Source organism: Hydra viridissima, unplaced genomic scaffold (genome assembly GCF_058129835.1).
Source record: "Hydra viridissima isolate aposymbiotic clone 2 unplaced genomic scaffold, HvirCarnegie_v1 scaffold_2, whole genome shotgun sequence".
Taxonomy (NCBI): Eukaryota; Metazoa; Cnidaria; class Hydrozoa; order Anthoathecata; family Hydridae; genus Hydra; species Hydra viridissima.
In genome coordinates, this window is record NW_028324301.1 from 27,523,634 (window position 1) to 27,539,599 (window position 15,966).

At 35.7% G+C, this 15,966-nt stretch overlaps 1 protein-coding gene across 1 annotated transcript; it reads right to left on the minus strand.

Moving 5' to 3' along the window:
• Positions 1-1,546: 1,546 nt before the first annotated feature.
• LOC149892715 (uncharacterized) lies at positions 1,547-8,291 on the minus strand. The gene is made up of 4 exons (XM_090080126.1): positions 8,219-8,291; positions 2,161-4,979; positions 1,863-1,928; positions 1,547-1,603 (listed from the first exon to the last, which is right to left on the minus strand). Exons 2-3 carry the CDS (start codon positions 4,948-4,950, stop codon positions 1,923-1,925), a joined length of 2,796 nt encoding a protein of 931 aa, XP_089936252.1. The 5' UTR covers positions 4,951-4,979; positions 8,219-8,291; the 3' UTR covers positions 1,547-1,603; positions 1,863-1,922.
• Between the last annotated feature and the right edge of the window lie 7,675 nt (positions 8,292-15,966).

Sequence of the window (15,966 nt, forward strand, 5' to 3'; positions counted from 1 at the left end):
AGAAGAGGTCAAACAAAAGTTAGGTTGCATAAATACAAAAACTGCATTGCCAAAAATAGAATTTGTTGTCTAGAAAGACCTTTTAAACTTTGTTTCTTTCGTTTTTTGACTTAGTGAATCGCGATCTGGTTTTTCTTAGGCGCGCTTGTTTCTTAGTTGTTTTTTTTGTAAAGAAACTTTATTCAGACGTTTTTTTTTACGCAACTCCTTTAACATTATTTTTAACAAAGTATTCTCTTATACGTGTTTACATTGAAATAAAACCCTTTGCGTAAATAGAGATAAATTAGAGAGCAAAAGTACATAAAAAGCCTCGCTACTTTGCAGAAGAAGAATTGGATGGCAAGATTCGTGTGCTTTCTCTTTCGTTTAAGGTACTTCTTGAATATTTTTTCAAAGAAAAGTTAGCGTAGTTTTCCCCTTTTAAGTTTAGCTTACGCAGCTTGACATCACAAAACGCAAAAACCAATAAGGCATGATAAAATACAAGATAAACGTAAAATAAAATAGAAGTGAAACAAAAGTTAGACTGCATAAAAACAAAAAAAAAAAAAAAAACATAATATACTTCTATGTATGTTTACATTGAACTAAATAAAATCCTTTGTGTAAAGATATGAAAAAAATAGAGAGTAAGAGTTCATAAAAAAGCCTCGCTATTTTGCTGAAGAAGAAATGGATGTCTAGATCTTTTAAAATAAGGAACTTTTTGATTTCTTTTTCCGAAAAATGGTTGGAGCAGTTTTCCTTTTTTAAATTTCACTTATGCAGTTTAACATCACAGGAAATATTATTTTGCTTTTTTAACAAACTCTTAAAAACATCAGAAGTAATTCTAAATGCAACTCTATTAAAAGTTTTCACAGAATAACAAAACGACTTCTTTTTTTTTTTTTAAAGATAAAAAAAAGTTTGAACTATCTTTAAATAAGAAATGTGAGAACAGTTTAACAGAACTTCTTGTTTATTATGTCTTTAGCGAAACAGATAAAAATATTTGCAAAAGCATAGATAAAACAAACTACACAAAAGGCCCATCTTTATTGCCAAACTGAACAAACTTATCTAAACTACATAAATGGTTTCACGATATTGCCATATTGAACAAACTTTTCTAAACTACCCTCTTTTTGAATTTTTAGCTTCATGTTTTTAATTTTGTCTTTAATATGGCTTTGGTAGGAGTACTTTTGCAAGACATGAATGAGCTTGTCACTGCTATGATTTGCCAAGATGCCAAGGTAATCTTTGTACGAGCAACTTGAGCTTACATCTGTAAACACGTCTTGCAAGATGTATGCCAACACCAAAGCTGCACATCGTGGAAAACTTCTGGTGTTGAACCATTCGTTGTGGCCAGGGCAAGCATTCAGCTCTTCAACTATTTCATCTAAAATTTTACAAACTCAAGTCATAACACAAAGTGATTAAATCAAATATTCATTTGGTTCTGAAGTAAGACAGATTTATTCTGTTTTTTTATTTATTTTTTTTTGTTGACCTTATTGTTTGCACTGATAGCAATAACTGGTTTTTGAAAGATTACCTAAATGGCATTGGCTAACTTCTGCTTTGTTTTCCTTTGTTCTTGGCTGAGTTGATCCTGAAATAAAATAAAACCATGTTCATTTTTCTAATTCATAAAAACCATCAACAGTTTCTAAGTGTTAGAGATGATAACAAGCTGTGCATGATTTCTAACGGTGATGTTTCTAACTTCATCATTAGAAATCGGGTAGACACAACTTTCTAAAAGTGCACTTAGCAATGATGGCTAGTTTTTGTTAACAGTTAACCATCTGAAATTGTGCAAGAAGAGGTTTGTGTTTATATATCTTTGTATAAATTAGGTTTTACATTACCGATGAGTTCTTGAGTGAAAGATGGCATTTCCAACTTGATTTTTTTTCTTCTTGGATCTTTTACTTCTAAAACATAATCAGTTTTAGTATCATTCACTTGTATAAACATTTAAGCAATCACAGAATTAGTCCTGCAACAAATACATACACACTTCTGTGTTGTTTTTTGTTTTGTTTTGTTTTTTTTACAGCTCTAACAATAACAATAGAGCAAGGAGTTGATTTGGGCATTTTCATTTTTTGAAAGCGTGTTGAGATTTGCATAAAAATCAAAAATCAAAAATCAAAAAGAATTTACCTCTGGATGTAGAGGCAAGACTTTGGCTAAATAGGCTACCAACAGATTGAACAGCATAAGGTGAGAGCTGCTTTGCAAGAACAGTACCAGCCTGTGGACAGGAACAGCTGAAACTGGATCAGATGAAAGAAACAAACTGGGTTTGGCCAATGTTTGCTGAAAAGCAACAAGGCTAGGAGTCAGAGGAACAGAAAAGACCTCTTTTGAAGGACAGAAAGCGACTTGCTGAGAAGGAGAAGCAGAAACAGGTTTGGCAACCACTTGCTCATTAAAGTAAACTGGAGAAAGTTTTGCATGGTGTTCAATAAAATCCGGTTCATCAGGAAATAATGTTAATGCAAGAGGAGAACAAGCTGTGCCAACAGGAACAGCTAGAGTCTGATCTACATCCATACAAACAGCTTGTTCGTTAGGAACTAGTTGTGCAAGAGCAGGGGATAGTTCAAGAACTGGACCAGCGATTGTTTGTTCAGATGGAACAGACGAAACAGGAGTTGAGGTAGGTTCACACAAGAAATCTACGGCATGGTCGTTGCTATCCTCTAAAGGAACATTGTTTTCTACAGCTGGAGAAAACGGAACCACTGTGGTACAGCTGAAAGTAGCAGCACATTCTTCAGAGTCAGAACCGGAGTCTAAATCTTCCTCAAAGATGTCCTCAACCTCATGAAAACCGTACTCCTCTGCATTAGTTTGGAGCCAGTCCATCACATCCTTCTCCTTCTTTGGTGGTCTCTCAGACTTTTCAACAGTCAAAGACTCTATGACTCCGAAGGACTGTCCGATGCCCAGGGCAAAGCGCAACTCCTCTGCAGCGTTCCACTGGGACACATAAAAGCTATCCATTGTGTTCCTGCTGTGCTTCATGTAGAGTGTAGCAAACCGCTCGCGATCTTCTTTGCTGTTGTTGGCAAAGTAAGTGGCTATCGAACCGCGAATGCAAGTGGGAGTAAGACGCTTCATGGGAATGTTTACTTGGCTTTTTCTGAAGCAGGACGTCAGGCAAGAGGAGATAGCAGAGGAACCCATCTGGTAAACAGGCACTCTAGTTGCACCGAGTGTCACACATTCGTCTTTGTTGGGTCTCATCGATGGAAAAAGGGGCCTGTAGCAGTCGCTCAACTCCAAAACAGTCTTGGTGTCTGCAGCCATGTAGTGAGAGTCGTTGACAAGAAGGTCTCTGTATCTCAGCAAATAAATATCGATCAACACTTTCAAGTCGTTCGGCACTAGAATGTTTTTGGCTCCGTACTTGTATGCTGTTTTGTAGCGCTCTTGCACAATGCAATATCCACACTCACTCTTCTCAGCAGCCATGTAGTCTCTAATGTTTAAAAGAGCAATGTTAGATTTTCTTAAACTGTTAATTACAGTGACAGAGAGCAGAAGATGGTTTCGTAGAGACACAGCATTGTCTCTAGTCGGTGTAAGAGACGGCTTTCTAATCGATTCCACTAACTGTCTTACGTATGCAGACTTGCCATATTCGTTCAGCAAACTGACATTGATGATGTTGATGCATTTTTTGCTTTTCACAAGGCTCCTCCTCAAAGAACGAAAGGGCCTCAGCACTTTTTGTAACTCCTCCACCTTGCAGCGCAAACGTCGGATGGCCTCATGAGAAAGTCCGAAATAGACATTCCTGGCTTCACTGAAACGAAACAGGAGACAAAGGTAGACAAGGCGGTTGTACAACGTGTGACAAGACATGGCTTTTGTTTGGTCAAGTTCACTCAGCTTGGAATTGAGCTGAATGTTTTTAAAGTGCATGGAAAAGTATCTATCCTCCAAAACGTTGGAATTGGTGAGAGCGTTCGGGTGCAGCGTCAGCGTGCTGTCACAACATGTCAATATTTCAACAACTGCATTTTTGTAGATCTTTGCTTGTGACAAAGTGTTGTTGTTGGCTACCACAAGCCACTTTTCAAAATCTCTGAAGAGCTCATCTGCTGACTGGTAATAAAAGTGAAAAGCATCTTTGTCCAGCTGAAACAAGAGTCTCTTATCTTCTGTCAAGACGGAGGAGTTGGAAACCAAGTGCTTTAAGGAATTAAAATCAGAGTCTAGGACGGATTCGGTGTTCAGCTCTTTGTTTTCTACAGAGGTGCAGTGGTTTGCAGAAGGAGCCTCGGACGAACCAGCAACTGATGAGGGCAAGCTTAAAAGAGGATCAGAGGAAAGAACCGGAGAAGAAAAAGAGGAGGAAGGCCCAGGAGCAGAGGATGCAGAGCCTGATGCAGACGCTTGTTCAGCTACTGGCTTAATACCAAAGAAGGCAGGTCGAATAAATTGAGGGACATAGAGCTTGTCGTTGTCGTATCGCTTTGCCTCTGCAATCTTTTGTTTGATCGTCTTGGAATCGTAGAAATGAGTCTCTTTCAAGTGTATGTCCAGTCGGTCGTAATACTTCCAACATTGCAAACAGGGGTAAGGTTTTGGACAGCCGGACTTGCGTTCGAGACGAGCATGCTGAAACTTCCTGACCATTGCAGAGTAAAAGATGGAAGCTTCATCCAAAGTCCAAGAATGATCTTTTTTAGTCAAGTGTCTTTTAATGCTTGTGGAGGAATGTTTGCACAAAGGCATCGGACAGCTAACAGCGTACCTCTTCTTGGTACCATAGAAAGGTACAACCCTGTTTACGGAGCCACACGCTGCAACTAATGCGGCCCTGACTTTGTTTTTGAGCTTTAAGTCTCTCTGTTCTTGTGACTGCCTTCTTTTCTTTTTTTTCGCTTTAGAGTTCGGAGAAGGGGCAACAACAGTGTTGTTTTCTTGTGAAGAAGACATGTTCAGGTGTTTGTTTGCAACGGTTTATGCTAAAAAAAAGAAGACAGTTAGTGAGAGTGTTTTTCTTCTGCCTGCATCCTGGAATCCTGGAATGTTTACAACTGCAGGGAAGAGCTGTGTTTTTTCGAATCCTCTGCAAAAGAGAAAAAAGAAAGAAAAGAGAGCAACAAGAAGAAACAAAGTTTCCACTAGCAAATGAAAAAGAATGAGAGCAACTAGCATTACATGCATGGTGGCAGCAGTGATTGCTATTATGAGAAGGAGAATGAGAAAAAAAAAAAAAAAAAAGAAACAAATAAATAAAGAGATGGAGTTTGAGAGGATCTCGCAACCATATGACTCAAAGAAAGAAACTGTGTTGAAAAAAGGCAAGAGAGGGCAAATAGAACTTGCTAACAAGGACAAATGACAGACATAACTACAACAGTAACAACTCTCATTGCAAGCATAATAACAACAGCATCAGCATCACTGACTCAGAGAGTGTTGACATAACAAAAAAGAAAACAAAAGTACAAGCCAAGTGGGGGAACATTAACAAACACTCATTGCAACTATAACAACAACAACAACAACAGCAACAGCATCACTGACTCAGAGGGTATTGATAAAAAAAAACAAGCAAAACAAAAACAAACAAAAAAACAAATAAAAAAACAAAACAAGCAAATTGGGTGAACAGTAACAACTCTCATTGCAAGCATAATAACAACAACAGCATCAGCATCAGCATCACTGACTCAGAGAGTGTTGACAAAATAAAATAGACAATAAGCAAGCAAAGTGGGTGAACAGTAACAACTCTCACTGCAAGCATAATAACAACAACAGCATCAGCATCAGCATCACTGACTCAGAGAGTGTTGATAAAATAAAACAGATTATAAACAAACAAAGTGGGTGAACAGTAACAGCTCTCATTGAAAGCATAATAACAACAACAGCATCACTAACTCAGAGGATATATAAAAAAACAAACAAACAAACAAACAAAACAAAAACAAAAAAAAAACAAGCAAAGTGGCTGAACAGTAACAGCTATCATTGCAAGTAAAATAACAACAACAGCATCAGCAACATCATCACTGACTCAGAGAGTGGTGATAAAATAAAACAGATTAAAAAACAAGCAAAGTGGCTAAACAGTAACAACTATAAATACAAGTAAAATGACAAAAGCAGCAACAGCATCACTAACTCGCAGGGTGTTGATAAAAAAAAAAGCAACAAACAAATAAAGCAAGCAAAGTGGGTGAACATTAACACTCATTGCAACTATAATAACACCAACAGCAACAGCATCAGTGACTCAAAGGGTGTTGATAAACAAAAACAAAGGCACAAACAAAACAAGCAGAGTGGGTGAACATTAACAACACTTATTGCAAGCATAATAACAACAACAGCATCAGCATCACTGACTCAGAGAGTGTTGATAAAATAAAATAGATTATAAACATGCCAAGTTTGTGAACATTAACAAACACTCATTGCAACTATAACAACGACTACAGCAACAGCATCACTTACTCAGAGAGTGTTGAGAAAAAAAACAACAAAAAAAACAAAAACAAAACAAAACAGAAAACAGAAGTACAAGCCAAGGGGGGGAACATTAACAAACACTCATTGCAACTATAACAACAACAACAGCAACAGCATCACTTACTCAGAGGATATTGATAAAAAAAACAAACAAACAAACAAACAAAACAAGCAAAGTGGCTGAACAGTAACAGCTATCATTGCAAGTAAAATAACAACAACAGCATCAGCAACATCATCACTGACTCAGAGAGTGGTGATAAAATAAAACAGATTAAAAAACAAGCAAAGTGGCTGAACAGTAACAACTATAAATACAAGTAAAATGACAAAAGCAGCAACAGCATCACTAACTCGCAGGGTGTTGATAAAAAAAAAAGCAACAAACAAATAAAGCAAGCAAAGTGGGTGAACATTAACACTCATTGCAACTATAATAACACCAACAGCAACAGCATCAGTGACTCAAAGGGTGTTGATAAACAAAAACAAAAGCACAAACAAAACAAGCAAAGTGGGTGAACATTAACAACACTTATTGCAAGCACAATAACAACAACAGCATCAGCATCACTGACTCAGAGAGTGTTGATAAAACAAAATAGATTATAAACAAGCCAAGTTGGTGAACATTAACAAACACTCATTGCAACTGTAATAAGAACAACAGCAACAGCATCACTGACACAAAGGGTGTTGATAAACAAAAACAAAAACACAAGCAAAGTGGGTGAACATTAACAACACTCATTGCAACTATAACAACAACAACAGCAACAGCATCACTGGCTCAAAGGGTGTTGATAAAATAAAGAAATAAAAACAAAACAAGCAAAGTGGGTGAACAGTAACAACTCCCATTGCAAGCATAATAACGACAACAGCAACAGCAACACCATCACTGACTCAGAGAGTGTTGATAAAATAAAATAGATTATAAACAAGCCAAGTTGGTGAACATTAACAAACACTCATTGCAACTATAACAACGACTACAGCAACAGCATCACTTACTCAGAGAGTGTTGAGAAAAAAAAAACAAAAACAAAAAAAAAACAAAACAGAAAACAAAAGTACAAGCCAAGTGGGGGAACATTAACAAACACTCATTGCAACTGTAACAACAACAACAGCAACAGCATCACTTACTCAGAGATGTTTATAAATAAAACAAAAAACAAAAACAAGAAACAAAAATACAAGCCAAGTGGGTGATTACTAACAGCGCTAACAGCAGCAACAACAGTGTCTTTAGAAACAACAAACAAGTACAACAGCAACAACTGCTTTTACAGAGTATAACAATAACAACAACATGGCACTAACAACAACAAAAGGGTTGGAATAAAAACCTGTAGGCAAAAGGAGAGCTGCATTCAGACAAGATCGATTACAAAGAGGCTCTTCTTTAGGACAGAGGAGAAACTGCTTTTGAGGGACAGAGGGACTTTTGTTGTTGTGGTTGTTGTTGTTGTTGTGCAGAAACCAACAAACTTTTATTGAACCGAATATAACCGAATATAACCGAAAGTCTTGTTTGCTTCTGTTTTGTGCCATCAAGAAGGGAAAACAAAACATCACAAAACAAACGAAGCAAACGAAACAAACAAACAAACAAACGAACGAAACAAACAAAAAAAAAAAAAAATTAAAAAAATTAACAAACAAACAAACAAACAAGCAAACAAACAAAAACAAATAAGAAAAACAGAAAACGCAGTACCGAAACCTCGCCATTTTTTATCCTTCCTCAAGCTTTCTCTGGGCGCCAAAGACCGAGAAAGTTGAGCAAACGTGACGTTGAGGGGGGGGAGGGGGGTACTTAAGGACAGCAGACCGACCAATGGCACGCTTAGGAGAGACCCACGTGAATGCTACATTTTCTTTCTATGTACGCTGAATCCGCTCAAAGTCTGGAATTTCCAGCATTCACGTGTCATCACTCCAGCCACCAGATTGGCCCACACTTTGCACACTTTCAAGACTAGAAACTCACTTGTGCTCAATTTGAGCAAAAAAAAAAAAAAACTAAGTCTCGCATGGCGACAACTTTTCCAAAAGCAAACAAAGGCAAACGAAGGCAAACGAAGAAAAAACAAAAACAAATAAACAAAAACAAAACCGAATAGGGAGAGAGAGAGTGAGTCGACTCATTTCTTTCGACTGCCTTAAACGAGAAGTCTAAAACGTTTAAAAGTTGAAAACTAAGTTTTTTAAATGAACTGCACCGAAAAAACTTTACGACAGTTTAGCTGGTTAAAAACGCAGAGGAAAATATTTTATAAAATTTAAGCGTTCTAAAGATGTCCATTTTTGTTTTTGGCTTTTTTTTATTTTGGTTTGTTTCTGGCTTGTTTCTTTCTTTAAATTCTAGCGATCGAGCATATTTGAACGGTTTCATCAACCTGTCGGCGCACGTGCTCGAGAGCTAGAACTTTGATTGCTTTTGTTGTTGAGAATTGAGAATGTCCGAGCAGGTTTTTTTTATCGATTTCATCGCTTGTGGCGAGGCAAAAATCAAAACGCTTTTTGGACGAAAGAAAAGAGATTAAAAGGAAAAAAGAGAAGAAAAAAAAAACAAAAAAATAGGTTATGTGTTATGAACATTTATTTTCTCACGCGATGACGTCTAGTTTTGTTAGAGTAATTAAAATATGGTATCAAGTTTGTAATTTCTATCTTATTTTTAGTTACGGATAATTGCCAATTATGTCACGTTTAGTATACACAACGCTGTTTTCTTAATAGCAATATGATACAAACAAGTTATAAAAAAAAAAGCGTTCGCTCGATCTTCCTTAGTCAGTTGAACAAAAAGAAATTTTCACAACATATGATTGATTTGGTTGTCCTAGCAAGCTGTTTTAGCAAACGGCTAGAGGTTGCAACTGTTGTTCATTGAAAACGAAAAATCTAGCGTCAGCAACAAATTTTTGAATACATAATGTACGCAAAAGTGGCACTAACAAATGAAAATGTAAAAAAACTGTTTACCTTGATGCCAGACTCGCAGAGATGTTGTCGCTCGTTGCTATCGACTGCGAACAGCTTTGTTGTTTTTCGAAGTGCCTCTTCATTCTACTTATAGCCGAAGTTTTGGCTTCGAAAAAAAATACGAACGTCGTTAAGCTCAACGAGCTGCTTTAATTGTTGTTCGTGCGAAAACGAAATGCTTAAAACGGATAAAAGTGTTGGCGTAATTACACTTTTCGACCGCGATGCAGTTTGTCAACTCTAGCGTACTTTTTTGGCTCGTGGAGCAAAAGCCTCATGATAATAGCAAAGGCTTAAAATGTCTTAACATGTCAGCAAAGGCTTAATATGCTTAATAAACTGTGGTTAAGTTTTTGCGGTGCAGTTCATTTACAACTTAATTTGCAACTTGCTGGCACAAGCAAACGTTTATGACTTCTCGTTTAAGACAGTTGAGCGAAATCAGTCGACTCACTCATTCTCCCTTTTCTGTTTTGTTTTTGTTTTGTTTTTTTGTTTTTGTTTTTGTTTTTGTTTGTTTTTTTTTTTTCTTTGTTTGTCTTTTGTTTAAAATGTAAAAAACTCGAAAGGAAAGTTGTTGCTTTGTTTGCTTATTGAAAGTTTTCGCCAGTTGCAAGACTTAGTTTTGTTTTTGTTTACTTATTAAAATATCGAGGAAAATATTTGAGGACATCGCATTCTAATGGTGCCTTTATAACAACATCTAACGATTTAACGTTTAATGTTGTGCTCAAAAAAAAAATTCCTTTTATATCTCTCAATGGTCTCCAACGATAAAACTGCCGACCAATCGCAACGATTAAACAGCCAACCAATGGCAGCTCAATGGTCTCCAAACAAGAGACTGCCGACCAATGGCAGCTCAGTGGTTTGAGAAGTGAGATCATTCGATTTCCTTTTATTATCTCCAGTTTGAACTAGTGCTTGGCTTGTGGTGCAGAAACTAAAACTTCCCGTTTTTGTATTTTGTTTTGAATTTCTTTGCTTTGAGCTTTTTAATCGATCGATAGCTTTAGGAGAAAAGAAGAAACCCCTCTGACGAAGTCTTGGCTTTTTTAAAAACGCTCAAATTTTGGCAAACAAATCTCATACGAAACGCTACTTTGATGTCAAGCTTTCGTTACTCCCTACTCCCTTCTAGCGGAGGGCGGCAAAAAGGTGTTGCATCCTAGAGCTAAAAGTGAGGAGGGAAGCAAGTTTTTTTTTCGTTTTGTTTGCTTTTTTATGTTTTTTGTTTTTTTGAGGGGGGAGAGTTAGAGGGTAAGGGGGTTAGGATTAGAGGGGGTTGGGGTTACGGTTTGGAAACCTGGGGACGAGGATATCAAGCAGGAGTTTAGTGTTAAGGTTAAAGGGCCCACGAGGGGCGTCCTTCAATTGTAAAATGCCTTTAGACGCACGTGTCTAGTCGTCTCGTTGCATCGACCTAGAGGAGTTTTCTGATAGATCTTGCGCTTTGGGCTCAGTTAATCGGTCTGTATCCATTGTAAACACGGTGTCTGCCGTTAGAAAATCGTTAACCAGGCGTTTGTGAGCTTTAACAACCATCCCTTTGAGTTTAAAACGAACGTTTCTTCAAAAGCCACTCGAGATGGAGGTACTCACGGAGGTTTGTTACGGTAACAACCCTGTGGTTTGCCATCTTCTTTCTTTCCGCAGCGTCGCAAACGCATCGGCCGGTCTCTTAGGTGACGAAAAAACGTCTGATCTCTCGACTGGAATGCTTAACGTACTAAGATTAGTAAAGTTAGTACTAAGAGTTGCATCTGGCCGCCGTAATTTTCTTCGATGATGTCTTGAAAATTTCGTGACGTCGTTTTCAAACCTCTAGGGTCGATTTTAACCTTCGACCTTAAAGTCGATTTTAGCCTTCGGTGTGGCTCTGTACAACTTTTGCGGTGAAAAAGCTTGCGCGGAGTCTACAGTTGTATTTAGCCGACAGACGCTGGCAACGCAGAAACAGAATGACTCTTGGGCGGCGCAAACCGAGCGTTCAGCAAATTTCTAGCATTTTACGTCAAAGCGGACAATCTGCACGACAAATAAAGCTAACTTTCTCGTTGCAACAGTTAGTCACTGGATCGTTGGACGAGTGTGTACAGCTGTTTTGCGTCGAAAGCCGACCGGTGGTCGGATGCGACTCTTCTTTTCATTCGAAAATCAGAACCTGGCCATCAGTCGTGTATCACCATCGAATGCTTAATGTAGTGATTTCTCGAAACGACAAAAGCTTGTAAAACAAACAGCTTCGCTGTACTGTTGCCTAATATGTTAACGGATGGCCAGGAACAACCTTGGTCTGTAATGAATGAGTTCGTTTTTCCATTCGAGGCACTAATTACTGCAGTTTTAAAAGTCACCTAAAGTATAAGCTCATCTCTCCATTCAAGAAAAACAAGCATCAGAGTTTCGGAAAGTTTGCATGCACGACACCACCATCGATGATACTTAAACAAACAGAAAATGAATTGCAAAACAGAACCACTGAATTGCAAAACATAACAACGGACAGCTTGTAAAATGCATGGTGATGAGCTTCTTCAATCCAATCAAGGAACCAAGCATCACAGTTTCGGCAATGGTGCATGTGCAAATCAGCAAACTGTGATACTTAATCAAACAACTTCACTGTTTTGCTTAGTTTAAGAACGGATGGCTAAGAACAACCTCGTTAGTGAGTATGAAGTCATCTCTTCATTCCAGGAATTAATAATCAGAGTTTTAGAAGTCTCTTACGTGCGATACTACTATCAACGGTACTTAATCAAACAGCCTCTCAGAATGGCCTAGTTTGAGAACGGAAGGCTAGGAACAACCTTAGTAGTGAGTCATCAGTTCAACTTTTCATTCAAGGAATTAAGCATCTAAAATCTGAAAAATAAAAAGAAGAGCTCTTTGTTAGAAGTTCTTATTTTTATTTTTCCTCAACTTCTATTTCTTTTCTTTTTTTACTTTTTTTTTTTAATGATAGTTTTTCTTTTTTTTTATCTATTTTGTTCGTTTAAATTAATACAACAGGCGTTTTAGGTCGTTTCTGTAACATTATTTAACACTTTAAATTGTAATAAATATTTGAACAGAAGAAAATCCCTTTCGTAACGTTAAAATGTCATAAGAACATTTCATCTTTACCAAATACGCTTGTAAAAATAGTTTCACTTTTAAAGTTTGTTGTATATGTCTTTTAATTTAGTGAATCGCAATTTGGATTTTCTTAGGCGCACATCTACTTTAGTTGCTTTTTCTTAAAGAAAGGTCACCAGAGTTTTCTTACACAGCCCCTGCAGCATAATCTTTAACAAAATACTCTTTTGAAAAGTTTTACATTGAAATAAACAAAAGCCATTTGCGTAAGTAGAGATAACTTAGAGAATAAAAAGTGCATAAACGCCTCGCTACTTTGATGAAGAAGAAACGGATGACTAAATGCAACTTTTTAATTTCGTGTGCTATCTCTTTCGATTAAGGTACTTTTTGAATATTTTTTCAAAGAAATGTTAGCGTAGTTTTCCTTTTTTAAATTTAAATCATGTTTAAAGGTAGTTTTTGAATGTTTTTTCAAAGAAATGTTAGCGTAGTTTTCATCTATTAAATTTAAATCATGTTTAAAGGTAGTTTTTGAATGTTTTTTCAAAGAAATGTTAGCGTAGTTTTCATCTATTAAATCTAAATCATGTTTAAAGGTAGTTTTCGAATATTTTTTCAAAGAATTGTTAGCGTAGTTTTCCTCTTTTAGATCTAGCTTATGTTTAAGGTAGTTTTTGAGTATTTTTTCAAAGAAAAGTTAGCGTAGTTTTCCTCTTTTAGATCTAGCTTATGTTTAAGGTAGTTTTTGAGTATTTTTTCAAAGAAAAGTTAGCGTAGTTTTCCTCTTTTAGATCTAGCTTATGTTTAAGGTAGTTTTTAAATATTTTTTTAAAGAAAAGTTAGCATAGTTTTCCTCTTTTGGATATAGCTTATGTTTAAGGTAGTTTTTAAATATTTTTTTTAAAGAAAAGTTAGCGTAGTTTTCCTCCTTTAGATCTAGCTTATAATTCAGGTAGTTTTTGAATATTTTTTCAAATAAAAATTAGCAAAGTATAGTTTATTTAGCATGACATCACAAAATACTAAACTCAAAAAGGCAAGATAAAGTATAAGATAAACGTAAAATAAGATATAGATGAAACAAATGTTAGGCTGCATAAAATCAAAAACTGCATTGCCTATCATAAACACAAATGTCTAGTGAGAGCTTTTAAAGTTCGTTCTTTTCGTCTTTTAATTTGGTGAATCGCGATTTGAATTTTCTAAGGCGCACATGTCTTTCAGTTGCTTTTTTCTTAAAGGAAAGGTCGCCAGAGTTTTTTTACGCAGCTCCTGCAGCATAATCTTTAACAAAATACTCTTTTGTATATCATTACATAGAAATAAACAAAAACCATATGCGTAAACAGAGATAAATTAGAACGCAAAAGTGCATAAAAAGCCTCGCTACTTTGCTATAGAAGAAGTGGATGACTGTAAATTCGTGCACTACCTCAATGGATTAAGGTATTTTTCGAAAGTTTTTAAAAGCATAAATAGCGTAGTCTTCCTCTTTTAAATCTAGCTTATGTCTAAGGCAGTTTTTGAATAGATTTTCAAAGAAAGGTTAGCGTACTTTTCCACTTTTAAGTTTAGCTTATGTAGCTTGACAAAACAACACACAAAAAGACAAGATAAAGTATCAGATAAACGTAAAATAAAATATAAATGAAACTAAAGTTAGGCTGCATAAAAAACAAACAACTTAATAATCTACTAGACATGTTTAAGTTGAATTAAGTAAAGTCCTTTGCGCAAATTTGGGTAAATAAGAGAGTAAAAATCCATAAAAAGAAGAAGTGGATGAGTAGATACAATTTTTTAAATTTGTGTGCTATCTCTATTGAATAAGGTAGTTTTCGAGAGTTTTTTCAAAGCAAAATTAGCGTAGTGTTCCTCTTTTAAATCTAGATTATCTCAAAAATAGATTTCGAATAGTTTTTCAAAGAAAGGTTAGCGCAGCTTTCCTCTTTTAACATTAGCTTATGTAGCTTGACATCACAGAACACAAAAAGATAAAATAAAATATAAGACAAACGTAAAATGAAAAATAGATGTAGCTAAAGTTAGGCAGCATAAAAAACCAACAACATAATAATCTACTAGGCATGTTTAAATTGAATTAAATAAAATCCTTTGCGCAAAAATAGGTATGTTAGAGAGTAAAAGCGCATAGAAAGCCTCGCTACTTTGCTGTGAAAGAAGTGGATGACTAGATACAACTTTTTAAAATCCTGTGCTATCTCTATCGATTAAGGTAGTTTTCGAAAGATTTTTCAAAGCAAAAATAGCGTAGTCTTTCTCTTTTAAATCTAGATTATGTCTAAGGTAGTTTTTGAACAGCTTTTCAAAGAAAGGTTAGCGTAGCTTTCCTCTTTTAAGTTTAGCTTATGTAGCTTGACATCACAAAACACAAAATTCAAAAAGACAAAATAAAATATAAGATAAACGTAAAATAAAATATAGATGAAGCTAAAGTTAGACTGCATAAAAAAACAACAACGTAATAACCTACTAGAATCTAATAAAACCCTATGCACAAATGTAGGTATGTTAGAGAGTAAAAGTGCATAAAAAGCCTCGCTACTTTGTTTAAGGTAGTTTTTGAATAGTTTTTCAAAGAAAGCTTAGCGTAGTTTTCCTCTTTAAAGTTTGGCTTATGTAGCTTGACATCACAAAACACAAAACACTAAAAGGAAAGGTAATATAAAAGTTAATCGTAAAATAAAATGTAGGTGAAATAAATGTTAGGCTGCATAAAAGAAAAAAAAAATCGTAACATAATAATCTTCTATATATGTTTGGATTGAATTAAATGAATTCCTTTGCGTAAATATAAGCAAACTAGTGAGAAAAAGTGCATAAAGAGCCTCGCTACTTTGCTGCAGAAGTAGTGGATGACTATATGCAATTTTTTAAAATCGTGTGCTATCTCTATCGATTAAGGTAGTTTTCGAAAGTTTTTTCAAAGTAAAAATAGTGTAGTTTTCCTCTTTTAAATCTAGCTTTTGTCTAGGGTAGTTTATGAATAGATTTTCAAAGAAAGGTTAGCGTAGCATTCCACTTTTAAGTTTAGCTTAAGTTGCTTGGCATCACAAAACTCAAAACTCAAAAAGAAAAGATAAAATATATGATAAACCTAAAACATAATATAGATGAAACTAAAGTTAGGCTGCATAAAAAACCAACAACATAATAATCTACTAGGCATGTTTAAATTGAATTAAATAAAATCCTTTGCGCAAATGTAGGTATGTTAGAGAGTAAAAGTGCATGAAAAGCCTCGCTACTTTGTTAAAGGTAGTTTTTGAATAGTTTTTCAAAGCAAGTTTAGCGTAGTTTCCTCTTTTATGTTTAGACTATGTAGCTTGACATCACAGAACACAAAGCTCAAAAAGGCAAGATAAAATATAA

Coding starts and splice junctions, on each gene's coding strand:
- LOC149892715 (XM_090080126.1), bottom strand. CDS start 4,950: ATGTCTTCTTCACAAGAAAACAACACTGTTGTTGCCCCTTCTCCGAAC.